The sequence below is a fragment of the Thalassophryne amazonica genome, chromosome 14 (assembly GCF_902500255.1).
Source record: "Thalassophryne amazonica chromosome 14, fThaAma1.1, whole genome shotgun sequence".
Taxonomy (NCBI): domain Eukaryota; kingdom Metazoa; phylum Chordata; class Actinopteri; order Batrachoidiformes; family Batrachoididae; genus Thalassophryne; species Thalassophryne amazonica.
In genome coordinates this window covers 53,902,523-53,926,086 of record NC_047116.1, presented here as the reverse complement: position 1 = coordinate 53,926,086, position 23,564 = coordinate 53,902,523, and the positions used below count along the sequence as shown (strand labels likewise).

Below are 23,564 nucleotides of genomic sequence, written 5' to 3'. Positions count from 1 at the left end.
ACACAATGATGGAAAAAACAGAAACTGCTACTTGATTGGCTGATCAATATGAGATGTAACATCCAACCAAAATAGACTCAGAAGCAATACGATTCAGAAGCATTGCAATACTTCGGAATTGTACCGCTACACAGACAGTGAGTTAGCAAGCACTGACTAGGTTAATTCAGGTCAAGGTTGTATGTGCCACAGCCATGTGTCACTACATCCTCCAAAAAGTACAGGACTCTCTTGGGTTGTGTAACGTGTCACTTTCCCCCTCGACATGTTTTAGTGAAGAAAATAAAAACAGTTGCTCAATATGTACAGATATAATAACGAAGCTGATATGTAGCATTTACTATTCCTATTCAGTTAATCCTGGATAAATGAAAGCAAGTACATACAGCCAAATATGTATATTACACTTCATGTGAGCTGTTGCAACAAAAGTACACCAGTAGAAAACAGATACAGCTCAACAGAGGACAACCACAGAACGATTTGCTGTACAAGACCCTCAGAGTCTGTGAACATACAGTACAATTATTAGCCCAGAATCAACGACAAAGCTATGGGGACTGAGATATTCTAGATCAGTTGTTTAACTGGTAGACGACTGCAGTCGTTCTACACCCACACGGGGGGGGAGGGGGTGTTGCTACATTCCACCAGTACATCTTTACAAAGAAAATGGTTGTTGGCTGTTATAATAGGGGAGGTGATGGTCTAGTGGTTAAGCATTGGGCTTCAGACCAGAGGATCCTCGGTTGAAAACCCAACAAATCACTAAGGACCCTTGGGCAAGGTCCTTAATCCCCTAGTTGCTCCTGGTGTGTAGTGAGCGCCTTGCATGGTAGCACCTTGACACTGGTGTGTTTGTGAGTGAGTGTGTCTGTGTGAATGGTTGAAAGCAAGGCATAATTGTTAAACGCTTTAAGCTTCTGATGCAGACGGAAAAAAGTGCGATATAAATGCAGTCCATAATGTTTACAATGTCATTTTTAGAATCATTAACTAAGTCTTGGATTTGTGCTTGATACCTGAACTTGAGCTCAAACTACTCTGATCAATATCTGCTCTGAAGAGAGCCACCTTGCACAATACCAAGCCATTTACCCATTGTCAATACGCTGTAACTAGCTGAATCCACCTATCAGAAATGGTCTGCCACCCCCAGTGACCAATGAGGAGGCGATGGCTGCAGCCACTCACTGAGAAAGCCAATGGCATTATTGGTACTGGGCAGCCTTTCAGTGCAGGAAGAAACCTGACACTACATCACCAGACAGGAGGCAGAGAAACTGGGTGTGGCTGGCCCACACATGCTGATGCTCAATAGTACATTGTGCATGTCTGAACTTGTGTTACTACACATATAAGGACTTGTTTTCATTGTGGACATTTGGATAAACTGGTGTTCAGGTGGTCCTCAGTTTGAAACTTTAAATCATTATAAATCAAAAATATGTTTAAAAGTACTTTACTTATTGATTATTTCAAAATGTGCCTCTTGTGTCACAAGGAAAATAGTCAAATATTTTTGATCATATATCTTTGGAGGCACAAACAACATGCTAATGCACGTACAGACCCTGTTTTAATATGAAATTCCAAAATAGTGTAAACCTTCATCATTCATTGTGTTTTATTATGTTTCAACACCAGAGAGGACAAATCAACTGGAACATTTCTTGGAGATGTGTTGAGGCACCATTTAGCATAAGTTGTGGTGCCTCCCTTATAATACAGACTATGGAACAATGTTTCAAACAGCAGGTATTATAAAGGTTTTAAAAGATTCTGGAGAAGTGTTTTAAGTTAAACATGACTCATTTATAGTCCAGGCCACATGTTCTATCATTTTTTTAATTCCAGTTTTACTTTCCCACTCTGTTGCACATTTTGTCACCAATTTGCTCATGTGGTCCTCATTATCTTTCTCCCTGTGGTTGCTGCCTTAAATGTGCAGTAAATGATCTCTTTTGACGCACAGTTCACAAAATTACTTGAAACCCAATTTACACCCTGATAGCAATCAAAGAATTTAATGTTATTTCATCAAAATGAAAACCATCACCTGTGGAAGCTGCAAGGTTAAAAAAACTCACTCCATCACCTTGCACAGATCACGACCAATCACTGACTGTCTGTAAAAACTCTGTTCTTGCCCTGTGTGGATGAGATAATTTGATGCACTCCTTACATGTGATCAGTCACCAACACCAGTGTCCATAACCACAAGCTCAAAATTGAGCTCAAGTGTATCCTGTTTCCAGTGATTATCCTTGAGATGTTTCTACAGCTTAATTTGAGTCCACCTGGTGTAAATGCAGTTGATTGGACATGATTTGGAAAGGCACACACCTGTTTACATATAAGGTCCCACAGTTGATAGTACATGTTAGAGCACAAACCAAGCATGAAGTCAAAGGAACTGTCTATAGACCTAAGAGACAGGATCATCTCGAGACACAAATCTGGGGAAGGGTACAGAAACATTTCTGCTGCTTTGATGGTCCCGATGAGCACAGTGACCTCCATCATCCGTAAATGAAAGAAGTTCAGATCCACCAGGACTCTAGAGCTGGCCGCCCGTCTAAACTGAACAATCAGGGGAGAAGGGCCTTAGTCAGTGAGGTGACCAAGAACCTGATGGTCACTCTGTCAGCGATCCCCTATTCCTCTGTGGAGGGAGGAGAACCTTTCAGAAGGACAACCATCTCTGCAGCAATCCACCGATCAGACCTGTATGGTAGAGTGGCCAGACGGAAGCCACTCCTTAGAAAAAGGCACATAGCAGCCCACCTAGAGTTTGACAAAAGATACCTGAAGGACTCTCAGACCATGAGAAACAAAATTCTCTGATCTTATGAGACAAAGATTGAACTCTTTGGCATGAATGCCAGACTGAGGCAACGGTTCATCTTTCAGCAGGACAATGACCCTAAGCACACAACCAAAATATCAAAGCAGGGGCTTCAAGACAACTCTGTGAATGTCCTAGAGTGGCCCAGCCAGAGCCCAGACCTGAATCTGACTGAACATCTCTAGACAGATCTGAAAATGGCTGTGCACCGACATTCCCCGTCCAACCTGATGGAGCCTGAGAGGTGCTGCAAAGAGGAATGAGCAAAACTGCCCAAAGGTAGGTGTGCCAAGCTTGTGACATCAATACATTTGTGGCATTAATAAATTAATAAATAAAGTTCTAATAATAAATTTGCAAAAATTAAAGAAAAAATCATGTTGTCATTAAGGGGTGTTCTGGGTAGAATGTTGAGGGGAAAAAAGGAGTTTACTCCATTTTGGAATAAGGCTGTAACATAACAAAATGTGAAAAAGTGTAGAGTTGTGAATAATTTTTGAATGCACTGTAACAACAACACTGCATAACAACTGAATGACACTTTGTGTTGCCTGAAGTAAAATCTGGCCCTAAAACTCACATGCTGGATTGGAAGTGGTTTGGCAGAATTGGTGCACAACAGGATGTGAAGATGTGCTCAAAGAAAACAGTTGACTATCCACCAATCAAAGGCCAGAGACAAAAATAAATAAGAAGTAAACTATAACAATATACATTTTAAAACTTCCTGACATTATTCAGAAGATAAAAAAAAGATTGACATTGCAGCGTGACACCCGAATAAAAATTCAAAATCCAATTGTCACAATTACAGCTGGACCACAGTGGAGTTCACAACAACTCTGTTCATATACAATGTAAATCCAGAGGTTACAGAACTGATACTGTGTGTAGCCTTCATGGTCTCACAGTAAAGAGACTCATGAACGGCAGCACACTAACACGATGCAAACAGGTGCAAACACCTGGGTCATAATTAGTTGAGCTCATAAAGATGGCAATGTGTGAATGTGAAAGAAAACATGGTGTTGAGCAAACATGAGCAGATGCAGTTACACAAGCTGACTCACCCTGAAAGCAGTGCACACAATAATGTAAACATTCCTGCTGCAAGGATGCACACAGAACAGAGCAGGATGCACACTGACAGTGATGCAGCAACACACACACACGCATGCACACACGCACACACGCACACACACACACACACACACACACACACACACACACACACACACACACACACACACACACACACACACTGAGTATAAATACTGGATCCGGCAATACTTGCTTTTATTTTTATCCCCACGAAGAGACTAATATGTTTCTGCCAAATTGTCTGCTTGTTCACAAATAAACTTATTATTATTATTATTATTATTATTATTATTATCATTAAAACTGGCTGACAGTTGGCTGTTTTCATTTACTCGTACTTCTGATGTGGACAGAATTTTCCTCGATGTGGGAGGTTTTGTTTTCACTCACATCTTTTGGATTGTTAGAAAAATAAACGGAACTGTCAGATGAACCATAACTGAAATGATTTACTCTAAACCCTGTCTAAAGGTCATGTCTGACCTAGAATATATGGTAAACTGGACAGAAGATCAAGACAAAAAGGGTAGAAGCTGAAGTCGGGCAGTTTCAATAACTGTCCAGGGCCTTTGTGTAGTTTTTGTGTTCAATTTGATAACACTATGTAACACAATTTTTGTTCCTGGCTTCTAAGTGTTATATTTCAACTGCTTATGTCTAAAGTCTATGGAAAAATGACTACATTCAGCACAAACTTTGATTTTATTTTTTTTACGTTCTAGAAAGTTCTAAAAGTTTCTTGAAATTTCTAGATAATTCTGGAAACTTCTAGAAAATTCTGGACAGTTCTAGCAGTTAAAGAATATTATAGAAGACTACTCAGTAGTAGTGAAGGCAAATCGAGAATATTCTTGAAAACAGACAAATTTCAAAATATCATTGTCCTGATCACAGAAGCAAAGTACCCAGGAACAAAACAAAAATAAAAATTTGTTACATAGTGTAATCAGGTGTAAGCAGGGCTCAAATGCATTGACAACTCGATGCCTGAACTACTAACTGAGATATGCGGCAACACTGACTCCCAAATTCATATACGAGTTTTGTGAAAATTTACTGTGTCACATTAAAACAGGTAAAATTTGTGCCAATTTTCCATTAATTATTTCAACCAGTTTATATTTTTGCCTAAATTTGTTGGTGTGTTTGAAAGATTATTGAAGTACTTGGGAAATGATTTTTATTAAAATTATACTGGTAATATAGGATGCTATAAAAGGCACAAACAATAAAGTTAAGGCTGGTGGCAGAATTTGATCTCTCTCTCTCTCTCTCTCTCTCTCAGGCATTTTCTTTTCGATCATTTCCTACATAAGACAAGCACTCGTGCACACACCTTGATTGAGAAGCAATGTTCATCTTTATTGACCACAAATGTGATTTGGCCTGAAAGAGACTGGTGGCTGTTGTTGTGATGTGTTGCTCTAGTTGCTCAACTGCAATTGTGGTCATAGGTTTACATACACTCAACATGGGCTGAATGTCATGGCAACATGACTCTTTCATTGCTTTGTTTGAGCTGTTCTTTCTTCTGTGTCAGAAGGAATGAACAAGAATTTGGTGCAGAATTTATTTTAGGTTTTCACAAATCAACAATGGATCAAAAATTTATATGCATCATTCCTAATACTCTGGTCTACAAATTTTAAGAAGTTGTCTGCTTCAGAAACATAATGTGCTATTTACAATGGATTTTGGCCTGCTGAATTCAAATATGACAATAAAAATGACCGGTTGGCTACTGTTTCTCAGATATTTAGGTTGTTACATTTTAAGTCTACATAATTATATTGTGTTGACAGTAGTGTTTTCATGATAAATCATACACATAGGTCTTTTCATCTAAAGGTAACCCTTAGTAGCATCGTAGGTACATATCTTAAAATTAGAGTCAATCAACCATTTCAAACATCATTTTCATTCTCAGTGGGCCAAAATTAGTCAAGTTTGACTCCATTTATTTCAGAAGCATTTCAACTGTAGACCAGTGATATTTGATCAAATGTCTCTTAGCAACGTAATCAGCTACTTCTGGCAGAATTCAGATTAGATATTTGACCACGCTTCTTTGTAGAATTTAATGAAATTTGTAAGTTTCCAGACACAGACCCAACTTAAGCACAGTCCAAATATTTTTCATAGGATTGAGATAAGAGCCATTTCAAAAGGTTAAGTTTAGCCTGCATTACATAACAAAGTTTGATGTGTGTTTGTAGGGGGTCATTGTCCTGTTGGAACACCCAGTTGTTTCCATGTTTCAGCTGTCTAGCTGAAGGTTTTACATTTTGCCTGAGAATTCTGATGTAGTTGTCTTCAATATTCCACCAACTTTGTGCCATGCACCAGTACAGAGCATGAAGCTCCATGCCTACACTATTGCTGGGGCTGAATGCTTCTTTATGTCATCTGATCACAAAATTTTCCTCCAGAAGTGTTTTTGTGCACGTGTTCAGCTGCAAAGTTTAGGCAACTTGAAGGTGTCAATTTGGAAGTGTGTTTTTTACCAGCTCCTCCTCCTCCTTGGTCTCTGTACTTGCATCAAGCATTATCGTGATTGTTCAGTGGAGTCCAAATCGTTGGCCAAATTTATATCATTTATACTGTCTACTGTATATACCGTGCACCCTATGTTCAATCAACTGAACTTAGCCCAGGGGGACTCCAAATAAGCTGTAGAAAAATGTCAAGGATGATCAGTGGAAACAAGATGCACCTGAGCTCAATTTTGAGCTTCATGGCAAAGGCTGCGAATACTTACGTACGTGTGATTTCCTGGATTTTTTTTATTTTTAATAAATTTGCAAAAATCTCAAAAAAGCTTTTTTCCCATTGTCATTATAGAAAATTGTGTGTAGAATTTTGAAGGGAAAAATGAATTTCATCCATTTCGGAATATGGCTGTAACATAAAATGTGGAAAAAGTGAAGCGCTGTGAATACTTTCCGGATGCACCGTATTAACAAGACACTGATGTCTATGAGTGTACATAAGCTCCTGACCACAACTGTATATTATAACAACTGAACAAACTCCTGAACTGAAATAGTGCAAAGGACTGACTGGTAATTTCACCCAATCATATGGAGATTTTAAAAATGATCAAAAACCTATTTGAAAGGAAAGTTGTATCGCGTTCTATACAGGTTTATTGTCATTTTGACCCATAAATGTACAACAAGCCTGAAAAGCCAAAGTAGGAGACTCCAGGCTAATTATCATGTATACTTGACAACAGCGGGGAGTCTTGAGGTTTTACTACAACAGACATTAAATAATTTAACATTTGTGATGTTCACCAAAAACCAAAACACTCATAAATGATAAAACAGCCTTTTTCTCTCTCCATCAGGAAAAAAATCATCACATTCTCCACCTCTGTGATTTCGTCTAGCCTCCCCCACAACCTTCACTCTGTCACCAACAGGCCTATTTATAGAGGAGGATTCCCCAAAGGCAGTCCCATCATTGCCCCACTGCACATCTAAATCCTCAGATATAAAACCCATGCATACTAACTTGCTCACAGGAAACAAAGAGCACACAAAAAATGGCAAAACTAGATACAGACACATGCCAAAGACTGCAATAAGAATGAATGACTGGATTAAGACAGAGTGTTAATCTGTGACATAATGTGAACCCCTCAGTCACCGGTGCGAGTGAGGCAAATGTCATGGCAACTAATGAGCACAGGGCCAGCAGTTGGCTTGATAAGAGATGAGGTGGCAGGATTTGACATGGAAGATGTACTAATGATAGTGGACCATTGCTTCAACACATGGTATGCATGTGTATTCACGTTTCAGTACTTGAACATTATAATTGTGCGGACTTATGCGTGCCAGTTGACAGCTTCATTATTACTTTGTTGTGCATCGCAACCTCTTTGTTTTCTTAATCTCTTTTCCTCAGAGGATGGCTAGTCAGTTTCCACACACTGACTCCGGTGGGTTAAGGCAATCAAAACTAACTAATGAAGTAATTTCAATCAATTCCTGATGGATAATGTGCTGTAATGCTTGCATGCAAGATTGACTGATGACTGCTTCATGAAACTGTTTTCAAAACAAATGATCAATGTCATATTCCGGGCTCGGACAGCAAAAATCTAGATGAGTGGATGAGTGAGTTACTCTGTTCCAGCCTGCGTGTGAAGACAACAACTGAAAACCAATAAATGCTGTTATCTTTAATATCACCAAATTAAAAGAACACACAATGAGGACAAACACTGTTGCATGTAGTGAACACTGATGCACCGACTGATTGAAAAAGAAACTCTGTTTTGTGTATGTAATAGTACACAGACATGCCTGCTAACTGCTAGATGAATTGTGGGTACTGGACAAATGATCAGAAATTACAAACAGCTGTGGTTGAGGTCACATGTAGTTTGTCTGCCTCCTAAACTGAGGGCACATCATGTGCTCGTCACTACTTGGCCCAGCTAACAAGCCAGTAACCATAGGAACATAATACCCTCTACGTGGGCAAATTCAGGACAGAATACACAACAGACCAGGAAAATGAAATCAGAATTAAAGAAAAGATAAAATAACTACCTGGGGATGATGCCAAAACTCTTCACGGGAAATGCAAAGACTGCTGTGGAATATTTTGCAACCTGTTTCAAATGCTGTTCCTGGGTTTAGCCCTTCTCACACAGAACAAGCATGCATGGTGTTATAAGGTACATGGACCACTGGCCAAACAAGTTCCCACTATCCACCACAAACACATCACACAACGCTACACAGGTGTTGGCACTCACCAGGGTGTGACATGAGTTTTGGTCGTGTTCAAAACATTTCCCACTCAACTTCTCTCGCTTCACGGTGTCCCCTTAGCTCACCATGCACACGTTACACACATGCCGCTTATGTGACAGGCTGTAAAGCACCAGGTTGTACAGAAACCCCAAATCAATGACAAAAATGGAAGAAAACACAGACAAAGTTGGTAAAGCACTGACCAGGAAGCAGCAGACAATGCGCTACGTTAAATGGCACTAAATGCTGCGCACACGCAAAGATCACACAGTGTGCATGCACAGCGGTCACACGCCGGCAGTTATGTGGTATTGGTGGTGAGTGCAGGCATGTGCGTGGCGAGTACAGCACACCAATTGGTTGCCACTAACACACGCGCACACACACACACGCCTTCTGTGGCAGAGTCGTTTCTGTATCAAAACAAAAGACATCACAAGCTAAACTGGGCATCAGTGGTCACAAAATGACTTGAAACAAATGCATTAAAAGGTTCCAGTTGATTTGTGCCCTTTGTGTTCAAACACGTGAAACCACAAGTGAATAAACTAGGATCTCAGTATTTTTGACTTACATATTGAAAGGCTACAGTCAGCGCAGTGTCTGTACGTTGCTTGTTATCCCTACACTTGGTGGGGGGGACTTAAAAGCTCATTTGTTAGCAGTGAAGCATCCTGGGATATGTAGACAGCACAGAGGGGCACATTTTCTTCAGAAAAAAATTTTAACGCAACATGAACTCACCAACTTTTTAAAAGAAGAAACTTGGAGATGATTCTGCAAAAAAAAAAAAAAAAAAACAAACAAAAAAAAAACCAAACAAACAAAAAAACTAAAAAGAAAAAAAAAATGATTTCAGGAAGTGAAGCTTAGTTGTGTTAAACTGAATTATAAAACCTTAAAAAAAATTTTAAGCCCAGGTTTATATGCATTTGCTCTTCTACAATCACAGGCATGTACACAAATACATGTGCACAAAAGGCAACCAAGAGGGACAGTCGCCATCTGCTCCATTCAATTAAAGGCTGCTTTGAGTGGCGCTGAGCATGAGACTCCATACATCAGTACCGGCCAATAAACACCACATACACAGATGGGAACAGATGTGAACACACACAGACAAGGTAGAAACACACCCAGAGTTAAGTAAATGAAGTTTACTTCTGAGGCACAAAATCACAACAATGCCACAGCAAGCTTTAAAACAAGCACAACACTGAAGGAAAACTAAAATAATAATAAAGGATCCATGCAATGCATGGGCATAAATATGAAGTACATTAATACAACACACACACACACACACACACACACACACACACACACACACACACACACACACACACACAAACAGACATGCTAAAAAATTCCTTCAAAGGCAGAAAAAGCACAAAATTTGAAACCAGAACAATCAAACTGAATGAGAAATGTTAAAAACACATCCACACCCTCAGAGAAACACACACCATGCAGAACAACAGCTCTCTTACCCATCAGTTGTTCTGTCCAGTTGTGACTGTTGTGTGTGCGTGTTTGTGAGTGCACAGAATCCCAGCGAGCGAGTAAGTGTGTACTCGTAGCCAAAGGTGAGACTGTGAATGGAGCTGTAGTCCACTGCAGCAGAAAGCACAGAGCGATGTGGTCCTGTAGTGTGAACAGAAGACTCGGTTCCCTCTCTGGTTCCCTGTCAGTGAGGAGCTCTGCTCTGCCCTCAGGCTGCCACTCTCTCCTCCCTCTGTTCCTCCTGTCCCCTCCCACTCTCTCTTTTTTCTCAGTGACATCAGAGGGCAGTCTCAGGCATGTTGGGTATTTTTGGGAGCCTCTCCCTGTCTCTCTCTCTCTCTCTCTCTCTCTCTCGCTCACAGACACACAAAACTTCCTCCTACCTTACCAACCAGCAGATGGACACAGTGCATCCTTGCTTCCCCTTCACTAGACAGACTTCAACAGCAGTTTTGCATTCGTTAGGACTCTTTACACACACACACACACACACACACACACACACACACACACACACACACACACACACACACACACACACACACACACACACACACACACACCAGCCCAGCAGAACAAGGACTAGTTGTGAATTTGGCTTTATGGAATTCTCTGGACTTTGAGACACGGACATGCACAGTTTCAAAATGTCCAGCTGAAAATTAAGAATTTGGAGCACTGCTTTGCACTCAAAAAGTTACACAGGACTGTACCTTTAAAATGCGTAAGCACACAGTACTGTCTCCTGCACAAACACACTCGTCTGTCTCTGTCTACAAAAACATTGCTCAGAACTGTGTACTAAATACTGCAGAACTGATGACAGATCTCTGTGTTAAGACAGAACCACCCAGAGAGCACATAGTACCTAAAGTGAGCAAACCACCATTACACCCACCAACTGAAACAGGATGATTTCTAGAGGTGGAATGAAACACCAACCCTGTGATATATGATACATACATGTCACAATTCAATATACAGCACCACACAGTATTTGGGTGTGAATGCATACCATTGAAGAAATAAATTTTATTGAAGTATTTCCTATTCACATATTAAACAAGTAAACTGCCCACAAGGGCAAGGGACACAACTGTAGTTTGATCTTATTTTCACCAAAAGATACCTTCTCAAATTAATAAACAGTCGAGACCTTGTCACACATTTGAGCAGCTGTTGTCACCATCCAGAAGGCAATGTGGGCATTACATGGCTTTGAGTATATTTCCTACTTGAAACCCAAAATTCAGTTTAAAAAAAAAGGCATTTATAAATGCCAGAAATGTATGATTTTTTTGTTTTTTGGCTTTGACCTAGTATTAATGTATAAAAATTCAGATTTTGAGAGTACGAGGGTAGGCTGAAAAGTTCTAAGGCTCACTATAAGGTAGTTAATGCATTACTCCTTCATGGGGAGCCTTAGAACTTTTCAGCCTACCCTCGTATAATGACACTAATTAAAAAAAACCCCAAAATGATTCAATGCTGGTGCCACAAAACAAATATCACATTAAGATTCTACCCATAAGGATTTCAGATCTTGGTGACATAACAAAGCAAAATGAAAGCCATCAAAGGACTGATCCATACCCTGCGTGCTCAACACACCATAAAATAAATGGGCTTAAATATACATTTGTCTGTAATGGTGTTTTTCACTATGTATGACTTCTGTGCAACTTCATTAAGAAATCATCCATACCAATCAATCACAAATATTTTGGCTGATCAATATACGAGGTCTGTTAGAAAAGTAACGGACCTTTTTATTTTATGCAAAAAATATATGGATTTGATTCATATGTTTTTACATCAGCCAAGCTTGAACCTTTGTGCGCATGTGTGAGTTTTTTCACGCCTGTCGGTTGCGTCATTCGCCTGTGGGCAGGCTTTGAGTGAGCACTGGTCCACCCCCCTCGTCGGATTTTTATTGTCAGGGAAATGGCGGAATGATTTGGGCTTTGCTCCATCAGAATTTTTTCAGAAACTGTTAGAGACAGGCAGCTGGAAACCATTCGGAAAATTCATTTGGCTTTCTGTGAAAATTTTTTGGGCTTCACAGAGATTAAGGAGTGTTACTACCACTTTAAGGACGGCCCACAATGGCACACGGCGCGCGCCACACTCAAAGCCGCGATCAACAGGCAGAAACGACAATTTCATTTCTAAACGGATGGCTGTATGGCTCCGGGACCATCGTGTGCAATTTCTCTGGTTATCACAAGAGCTGGACATCAGCCATTTTCCGGCAGATTTCACTTTTAACAAGAGATTTTGTCATGGAAAGCCGCTATTTCCCTGACAATAAAAATCCGACAAGGGGGGTGGACCAGTGCTCATTCAAAGCCTGCCCACAGGCGAATGACGCAATCGACAGGCGTGAAAAAACTCACACATGCGCACGAAGGTTCAAGCTTGGCTGATGTAAAAACATATGAATCAAATCCATATATTTTTTGCATAAAATAAAAAGTCACGCATGCGCACGAAGGTTCAAGCTTGGCTGACGTAAAAACATATGAATCAAATCCATATATTTTTTGCATAAAATAAAAAGGTCCTTTACTTTTCTAACAGACCTCATACAGTGCATCCGGAAAGTATTCACAGTGCTTCACTTTTTTCTACATTTTGTTATGTTACAGTCTTATTCCAAAGTGGATGAAATTCATTATTTTCCTTTAAAATTCTGCACACAATACCCCATAATGACAATGTGAATTTTTTTTTAGATTTTTACAACCATGGGAATGCTGTCAGAGCTCCAGGAGAATGCTGTCAGAGCTCAAGCGAAATGCTGCCAGAGCTCCAGCATTCCCCTGAGGAAAGAGCAGAACCTTCCAGAAGGACAACCATCTCTGCAGCAATCCACCAATCAGTCCTATATGGTAGAGTGGCCAGAAAGGAAGGCACTCCTTAGTAAAAGGCGCATGGCAGCCGATAGATGCAGTGTATGCGACAGCCAAATCAAAAATGAAGATTTGTCCCATCCTGTCTATGCCTGATCTAGAGACCCTGATCCATGCATTTGTTTCCTCTACACTACTCTGAGTCTGGTCTGCTTTAGGTTTCTTTGTCAATATCATCAGAAGGAGTTTTTCCTTACCACTGTCACCTGTGTGCTTGTTCTAGGGGTTGGTAAGGTTAGACCTTACTTGTGTGAAGTGCCTTGAGAAGAAGAAGAGCCTTTATTGTCATTATACATATACATGCATACAACACAATCTGTCCTCTGTATTTATTAACCCATCCTCATTATAATTAGACACAATCCAACCACCAGGGGCAGTGGGCAGGCAGAGTTCAACGCCCGGGGACCAACTCCAGATGTAGGGACTCTGCCTTGGTCAGGGGCAGAGAAAAGGCAAGACCTTAAAAAAAACATGTTTTTGATTTTGGGGGGGAAATCGGAGCACCTGGAGGAAACCCACACAGACAAGGGGAGAACATGCAAACTCCACACAGAAAGGGCGGGAAGCGATCCCACGGCCTTCTTGCTTTGAGGCACGAGTGCTAACCTCTAAGCCACCATGCCACCAGTGAGGCAGCTTTGTTGTGATTTGGGGCTATAAACAACGAAATAAATTGAAAAATTGAAATTGAAAGGAAACAAACAAACAAAAAAAACCAGGTTGATATAGAAATATAAATACAGAAAGGGTGGGTTTGTTTGCTGGTGTCAAAAGTTGTTTGCATGGATGTGTGTGAGCACATGCGTGCGTGTGTACAGCATGTGTAACTGTGGAGCTGATACACAAGAGACTGTTTTGTTATTGTGGCCTGAAGATGATCACTGGGGAATAGCTGCAATCGATAGAAAAGCATCAAGTAGAACTAAAGCAGCTGTTCACTTGCAACAAATGGACATGGTCCAGTCAATGCAACTGTTACTTCTGTGAGACACCGATCAATATCTTAAACTTACCAATACAACAGTACAGGAACTGTCACAGGAGAAGCCATTAACTACGTAATGTTGGAGTCTAATGGTTAATTTTCTAAATAAATTTGGAGCTCGAGTTTTTTTACTTTCCATCTCTATTTATAAGGTCCCACAGTTGACAGTGCATGTCAGAGCACAAACCAAGCATGAAGTCAAAGGAATTGTCTGTAGACCTCCAAGACAGGATTGTCTTGAGGCACAAATCTGGGGAAGGATACAGAAACACTTCAGCTGCTTTGAAGGTCCCAGTGACCACAGTGTCTTCAATCATCTGCAAATGGAAGAAGCTCAGATCCACCATGACTCTTCCTAGAGGTGCCGCCCGTCTAAACTGAGCGATGTGGGTGGGTGGGGGCTTAGTCAGGGAGGTGACCAAGAACCCGATGATCACTGTGTCAGAGTTCCAACAATCCACTGTGGAGAGAAGAGAACCTTCCAGAAGAACAACCACCTCTGCAGCAATGCACCAATCAGGCCTGTATGGTAAAGTGGCTAGACTGAAGCCACTCCTTAGTAAAAGGCATATGGCAGCCCACCTGGAGTTTGCCAAAAGGCACTTGAAGTACTTTCTGACCATGAGAAAAAAAACTGTATGGTCTGATCAGACAACGATTGAATCACTGGAGGAAAAAAGGCACCATCCCTACAGTGAAGCATGGAGGTGGCAGCATCATGCTGTGGGGATGTTTTTCAGTGACAATAACTGGGAGACTAGTCAGGATTGGGGGAAATATGAATGCAGCAATGTACAGAGACATCCTGGATGAAAACCTGCTCCAGAGCGCTCTTGACCTCAGACTGGGGCAACGGTTCATCTTTTAGCAGGACAATGACCCTCCCCATCGACACTCCCCATCCAACCTGTTGAATCTTGAGAGGTACTGTAAAGAGGAATGTGCAAAACTGCTTGTGGCAGCATATTCAAAAACGCGTAAGCTGTAATTGCTGCCAAAGGTGCACCAACAAAGTACTGAGCAAAGGGTGTGAACACTTATGTACATGTGATTTCTTATTTTATTTTTAATAAATTTGCAAACATGATGGAAAAAAAAAACTTTTTTCATGATGTCATTATGGGGTGTTGTGAGCAGAACATTGAGGGAAAAATTATGGAATAAGGCTTGTCATGGTGGTGTCCAAGTGGTTAGTGCACTTGGTTTCAGTGCGGAAGGTTCCCGGTTCAAATTCCACCCCTGCCACATTTCTCCATGTAATGTGGAGTTGCGTCAGGAAGGGCATCCGGTGTAAAACCTGTGTTAATTCAACATGCAGATCCACCTTGGATTTGTGTTGGCGACCCTGACTGCAAATAAGTGAGCAGCTGAAGGGGCTTCCTTTATAGAATAAGGTTGTAACATAACAAAATATGGAAAAAGTGAAGTGCTGTAAATACTTTCCAGATGCACCGTATCCGTCCCAGCCCGGTGAAATGTGGATGTAGCATTGGCCTTCTCCAGCCACACTGTAAAAAAAATTCTGATGCTTTTATGGAAGGGTTAAAAAAAATTGTGATATTACATTTGTACAAATACAGTAAAAATATGTTAACATGGCAACATGACATGGCAATTCATTATATTTTCAGAGTAGTTCTTCTTGTGTGACAGCACAGTGGCACAAGTGTGTTTTCCTCCTAAGGAGAGAATACCAGGTTTAAGGCTCCCTGAGCCAAAACAGAGAGAGATCAACATTTCGATCCCATGGCAGACCTCCTCTGGTGGCCTTGAGGAAATTGGGAACAACACAAGGAAATCTCACTGAATGGGATTCAATGTACAACACTCGAGTCCTTAGACAAGGGGTTTAAAGAGAGAGAGAGAGAGAGAGAGAGAGAGAGAGAGAGAGAGAGAGAGAGAGAGAGAGAGAGAGAGAGAGAGAGAGAGAGAGAAATGCTACCATGTTGACATAATGTTCTGCAAATTATATCCAGAGGACTAGAACATAAAAATCCAGTGAGAAGTAAAGTTATTCGGCAGACATATTGCTGTTTAACCAGGTTTATCTTAAAACATCACCATATCTCTACATTCTGAATGTGTCTCCTTCTTGTCCAGCCTGTGTGTGTGTTTGTCTGAGCTATTTTTGAAGTTTGGCGTAGAGTCCAGGAAGTTGTGTTTGCTTAGACCAACATATCCACACACCTGGCTTTGATAAAGTCTGTCTTATCAGTTTGTAGGGTGATGACGTCAAAGGTTTCGCTCAGCTTCACGCAACATGACACCGATAACAGCGAGTTCTACTGAGCGTGAAACACAGCAGCCCAAACACGTCCAGACACTCTGTCATTATTAGCACAGGCAGACTCACCACCATGACTGAAATTAATCACACTGAACCAACCAATCAAGAGCTCAGCTGCTTTCCTGCAATGAAGACACCTCTAGTGTTTATTCAGATTTTAAAAATCACAAGAGCAACTGCATGTGATGGTGCACTGTACTGACTTTATGGTCCTAAACAGCGCACGTGCCAAGGCAACATATAAATTAAGGTGCGTGAATAGCGGTTTGCAGATGTGTTGTGCACGTGTGACACGGACAAGGAGATGAATGTTGAGAAGAGGGCTCGTGGAGTTATTTGGAAGAGCGGGCATGTGTGTGCACACTCCTGTTAGAGAAACAGACAAAGTAATAAGTGAGCACATCCGAGATAAATAGCTCATGTAGCTATCTGAATAAAAGTCAGCACGCGTGTGTGCATTAAATAATGCATGTGGCGTAATGATTGCAAGGCATGCTGAAGTACAGATTGTGGCAGTCAGGCAGACAGGACTGATGAATAAGTAATAGTCAGCATCCGCCTCATAATGTACACGCTTGCGCGCGCGCACACGCACACACACACACACACACACACACACACACACACACACACACACACACACACACACACACACACACACACACACACACACACACACACACACACACACACACACACACACACACACACACACACACAAACATGCATGCAAACCATAACCATGAGCCAGATTCTGCTCAGGAGGGAAGGAAAAACAGACAATAACTGTTTTTAGTACCTTGTTGTGCTTTTTTTTCCTCCTCCTCCTCTTCTTCACAGTGACAGGGGGATGGCAGGAGAGGAGGGAGAATGCCAAGATGGGGGAAGGCTGCTTTTTTCATCCGTGTCCCCTGACAACACCAGATCCGACTCCAAATGTGTGAGATATGGTGTCATTTATTATTGATTTGAGTTATTTATAATACACTTCTCTCTTGGCAGCCCCCGCTTTAATTATCTTCCTGATGACAGTTTAGATTTTTGCATCTTTGTTTTATATCCACTGGCTGGCGGCTATGAGAAACTCAAAGTACACTATGCTACATCTAAAATAAAATTTAATTTAACCTTCCTAAAAATAATTGCACTTCTTTGAAAAATTAAACAGATATTCAACAAAGAAAATATTTAATCTCTTGCAGAAAACACAAAACCCAATATTTGGAAATTTTATATTCAACATCTTTGTGAAATCAACAATTACAACTGTTTTGTGAAAAGATTCCTAGCATGTAGTAGACAGCTGCGGGCACCATTGTTGGCTAAATGTAACACTATCAGATGTCACTTTGGTAAGTGTTTTCTACACACAAATGCAAAAAGAAAATGTGTTTTGAACACAATCAGACATTAATGCAAACATCACTTACATGTAGCAGGTGGAGTAATGCAATTTTACTACAGCACAGTCTGTAATATTTATGGCCAATTTTGCATGGCATAAGAAAGCTTAAGAAAAATAACGGAGAAGGAGGTGGTTACCTAAAAACACTCCTGAGGTACTGCAGTCATGTCTCAAAAAACAAAACAAAACAAGTGAACAAACAAACACAAACAAAATACAGGCTTCTGTGATTTTTTTTTTAAATTACATGTTCTCAGCTCAGACAGAATGGATTCAACTCTACAGTCATTTTATATTGTCTAGTTTTCAGGGGCCTGTACTACGAAGCGGGGTTAACTTACTCAGATGTAACCCAGGGTCAACCTCTTAAACCAGGGTTGACAAAACCTGGTTTCCTCAAGTGGTGTTAATCGGTACTACGACGCTGAATAAGATGTTGATTTCTTGAACCTGTGTTAACCTAATTGGAGTTTGTGCAAAAGGGGCAGGTTGCAGCACACGTCACCATTTTTCAATGATGGCGCGGTCACCTTACTTTACCGAAGAAGAATGCACGATTATTATGTGGAGCTACGAGGAATTTAAATTAATGTTAAGGGGGAAATCGAACACATCGTCTGCCAATAAAGCAAGACAGGCTTGTTGGCAACGTATTGCTAATCGGGTAAATGCGTACGTACAATTCAATTGTTCCCCAAATCTGTTACAGATGATTAACCTGTGGAATGTCTAATATGTGTAAAAAAATGACCTTCTTTCATTAATTACGCCCAGATGCAACACGATTCAGAGGTGGGCATAGGCCTACTAATAAATGTTAGGTTAATTTAATGTTTCCTAAATAGGCTACCTTGACTGTATGATTACTATTCCTAATCCTGTTAATATTTCAAATGCAATAGCAGTGCCAAACGCACCTGGCAGCAGGTGAAGATGATATATAAAAACATCCTTCAGAACGGTAGATTTATATTCATAGCTTGAAAAGCCCCACTTCGCCTAATTAATGGACATACATTAGACCTATTTTGATATTAGTAATTACCTGCGATTGCATAAAACCCTTCTTTGATTTGCATTGCGGATAAATGGCCAGGGAAAACGACAAATGCATCCAACAGTTTAGATAGAGCAAGTACTACCTTGCGAATCATACGACATACAGTATTCTTGCTCAGATGTTCAGCATCACCGATGGAATACATAAATTGTCCACTGGCAAAATAGGCACAAGCCACATTATCTGCTTGATCGTCGGGGCATTGCTACACTGTAAAAAATGACTTTTTTTTGTACAGGAAAACTCTGGCAGCTGTGGTTACCAGGGAATTCCTGTAAAACATACAGCAGCACAGTAGATAACATTACAGACATAATATGTATATGGATTTACAGTGAATGAACCACGGCTGACTCACATTAAAAGAACTGTTAAATCTACAAACAAGAGCTCTCTTTTTTGTACATTTAACTGCTGTATTTTTTACAGGAATTCCCTGGTAACCACAGCTGCCAGTGTTTTCCTGTAAAAACAACAGTCTTTTTTTACAGTGTACGATGGGTGATGTTACAGACTTCTGGCCCGATCAGCTAACAAAGATAACGAATTCCCTCAGCTGAGAATCTATATCTTTCATAGAGAATATCGTCCGGGTATGTCAGCGGATTCTGGCGGTCTTTAAAAACCCTAGCCCTGCGAAGAGAGCCCCTCACAATTTGTGCCCCAATATCAAACAGATCATCCAGGTAGGCCGGCATTGTCTTCAAAGTGATTGACGGTGGATGGACGGTACTTATAAAGGGAGTGGTTAAGCGAAAACCTCAAGCTAACCGAGAACATAACCTGCTTGGAGCAGGTTTGGCACACAGCATAAATTGCCATGGCAGCATACCTCAATCAAAACCTATCCACCTTTCGTAGTACGGGTTAACCGGGAAGTTACTCCACACATCATCAACTTACTCCTGAAATTACCCTGATAAGCCAGTAACCCCGCTTCGTAGTACAGGCCCCAGGTATCTTTCGGGTTTACATTTTTTTTGTGTGTGTGTTGCTCCATGCAGAGGCTGGGACTGTGTGTGCCAAAGTAGAGCAGGTGGTCCGAAGACCTCAAATACACCACATGCCATAACACAGCACATAACAGCACATGTCCCATCCTACTTATTTTGTACAGGGTGACTCAAACAGAATAGAATGCATAAAACTTGTGATAAATCCTACAAATTCAGTCTGTGTACAATCATCCCCCAAAGTTTCAGTTCTCTTGGTCGCTTTGCATAAAAGTCATGTTCTTTTAAAATTATGCTCCAAATGGTATGGTCAGGATGTGGGGTTTGCTTGTGTTTGTTTTTAGTTTTTTCATGTGAGTGTTTTCTGTGGGGGTTTATTCTCTTATTGGTCTCTTTCCGGCTTGGGCTTTCTCTGTCCCTATCTCTCTTGTCTGTCTCTTGGTGCTTGGTAGTGGGCATGTCACTCTGTCAGGCCACACCTCTTTTCTCGTGCTTTCCACACACCTGTTCCTAATCTATAGCTCATCACCTGGGTGTATATAAGCTCCACTGGTTGCACTTGTCTCTCACCAGATTGATGTGCCTTGTGCCTTCTCTCCAGCGCTGTTTCTGTGTTTCCTTGCTCTGCCAGCCTCATCATGTTTTCGGCTCACCTGCATGTTTGACCAGACATTTGCCTGATGATTTTTGTACTGTTGCTTCTCTTGGACTGCCTTGCTGTGTACCAACCTCAGCTAAGTACTTTATTAAACCGTTCTACTCTACAGAGCTGTATTATCAAGTTGTGCAATTGGGTCCAGCCATAGGCCTTCAGACAAAATGTGTTTTCCTTGGTTGACCAAGACATGTTGGGGAAAACTGTTGTTCTTGTCGTTTTCCCCAACATGTCTGGGAAAAAAATGCACATAGTTGAGGTGCTGACATGAACATGATTTCACTGGAGAAGTAATATGTGTGAAGAAATTGACAGAGAAATAAGGTGTAAATAAAACCTAAGTGCTGATGGCAGCTTAATTATTTTTTCCAAATGCCTCTTTCAGTGCTTCCATACTTCACATAAATTGTGGGAAACTCATTTTCCACAAGATATTACTGACATGTCTATTCGCACTGGATTAATATAACCTGGGGTAATTTCTACCAGTTATTTTTTTAGAACGTAAAAGTTGAAATCTTTTCTGACACTTGAGTTCAGTCTGTTAAAAAAAAAAAAAAACAAACTCTGAAATGGTGCATTTCAATGAGACAAATATCACAGGGAAATGGCAATTACATGACCCCGCTTCCCCATGTCAAACTAATCCCGTCCAAATAGATCTTTAGACCTTGTATTCTCCACTAAGAACATGTAAATAGCAATGAATTATACTGCATTTATTGTGGTGTTCAAAATAATAATGATTTAGAAAAATCAATTACATTACCTATGCAGTGTTAATTTCTTTAATCTCTAATCACACTTTGATCCTTTGTGTGTTGTCAGCTACCGCATGCTGGGTAATCGGGAGAGTCTGGAGTTTTCCCGGTGGGCTGGTCCAACCTGGGGCTGTTGTAAGGGGGTGTTAATATATATGCATACATATATGACCACCACTAACTGTTAGGCTACACAGCAAGACACTTGGGCTGCTGTATCTTAAAGAGAAGACATTAAGTGTTATAAATGTTTTACAATCACGAAAATAACTTAAGACTGCTTCTTTTGCAATGCTGTTATCTTTTCCAAAGCCTAAGGTAGTGACATACCATTACACGTTTAACACCCCTATGCATTCATTACAGTTAGTTCAGTCCAACCAAGCCCAGTGTGCCCACGATTCATGTTCTCAAACTGTACAGCCTGATGCTCTGATGCGATCTGACTGCTCACATTGTACCTTCAAAAACCACACGTCGGGAAGCAAAACGTAACAGAAACTTTTTATTCTTTTTCTTTTTTCCGCGCTGTTGAAACAGCGTTACAAGCGTCTACGCGCTGATTACGTCACGCACTGTGCATGAGCAAACACCGGAGAGAGCAAGTGATCTCATGTAAAGTCTTGTGTTTTTTTTTTTTTATTGCGTTCCCTCGCAGTAACCTAATATCATATTAAAGGTCAGCGCACAGTGAGTGGAATCAGGTGGGGGGGGGAGATTTAATGTATATGCACGCGCACACACACACACACAGACACAGCAGACAGCAAGGTGATTCATGAGAGGACAGTAAAAAAAGAAAACAAACATTCATAATAGGCGTTGCTACTTACACTGTTGTATAAATAAACTATATTTCATACGGAGTCTTACAGCTGTACTCATCTGTCGTAAATCCTGTCGTTGTCTGCTGTGTGTGTGTGTGTGTGTGCGCGCATATACGTTCAGTCTCCCTCCACCTGATTCCACTCACTGTGCGCACTGATAGGCATAAAGTTTAATATGATATTAGGTTATTGCGAGGGAATGCAATAAAAAAAAACACAAGACTTTACATGAGATCACTGCTCTCTCCAGTGTTTGCTCATGCACAGTGTGCGACGTAATCAGCACGTAGAAGCTTGTACCGCCGCTTCAACAGCGCAGAACCCTCACGAGTCACGACGGCCGACCAAAATATCAAACAGGTTTGATTTTCATCCGACCGTATGATTCCCAATCGGGAGGTGGTCGTGAGATGTTAAACGCAGCTCATTACTCCATGCAGACTGCACAACGGAGGACGCACAATTAAGCTGAGACTCGGCGCGATCCAAAAAATTCTCGCATGAGTGAAAAATCGGCTGAAAAAGGGCCAAAAATCGCACAGTGTAAGCCCGCCTTAACTTTTTCTTTCTATTATAAGCCACCCAATTTTCACAGTCAGTCAGCACAAATGCTGGATTTAAATGCCACAGCAGAACTCTTCTTATCCCTGTGCGCTGGCGATTTGTGGGCCGGTTGGATATGAAACTCCCGGGCTGAAAAATGTTCCCAGCACGCCCCTGGTTGTCAGTGATTTGGTCTGTAAACTAACAGTATTTTTGAGAGCAATAACTGGTTTGGCTGTGTGTGCCTTTGGACACTTTGTGTACAATTAAACAACCGCATCAGACCAGAAGCACTTTTTATTAAATAGCTGCAAGGAAAAACAGTGCTTCACTACCTTCATGTTGTTCTCTGACAAGAGGAATAAAATAGCCTATTATTTCCTCCTGATCAGCAACACACGTAGGTAAAATAGTGTTAAATGCTTTTCATAGCAAAGTAATTTGCTTTAATAACTGTCATTGTTATAGTTCAAATGTAGGGTTTTGTGTGTGAACTCAGTTGTGATGTTTGTTCAGCTCTAATGATCGCTAATTAACAGCCACACTGAGCTCTGACAGGTTTAAAACAGCTATCACCAAAAGCATGTGTCACGTTGGTGCATCACGATGACTCGTCACGTTACAGGTGAATCTTTTGAAGAAGTGAGTGGGGCTATGGAGTGCAGCTTTTCTATGCAAAAAATGTCAGACCCATCAGCCCTGTGGGTACGCCCCAAGAGCTGCACAGTCTGTGTGGCAATCACTCTTATCGACTCCTTGAGTCTGCACAACCAAACGGCAAGACAGACGCGCACTGTTTATGATATAAAAGAGAGTTATTGTGTACTTAAAGTGAAGCAGTGTTTGTGTAATTTTTAAAAACACAGCGCTGTGTGCTGATCAAACATTGGCTGCTCACACCACCTAGCTGACAAAGCAAGAGGGCTGGCACTTTTTTAGAGAATAAAGTTTG

The 23,564-nt window shown here is 41.0% G+C and overlaps 1 protein-coding gene across 2 annotated transcripts in view; it reads right to left on the bottom strand.

Annotated features, from left to right (window-relative positions):
* Positions 1 to 23,564, bottom strand: part of hdac4 (histone deacetylase 4) — a 437,614-nt gene that overhangs the window by 179,021 nt on the left and 235,029 nt on the right. Inside the window, exon 1 of one of the 2 annotated variants that reach the window (XM_034186648.1) lies at positions 10,209 to 10,549. The exons of the other annotated variant lie outside the window; for it this stretch is intronic. Coding sequence (XP_034042539.1) covers positions 10,209 to 10,212 — 4 coding nt within the window. The 5' untranslated portion in view covers positions 10,213 to 10,549. Of the gene's footprint in view, positions 1 to 10,208; positions 10,550 to 23,564 lie in introns of those variants that run through there. 2 annotated transcript variants of the gene reach the window in all.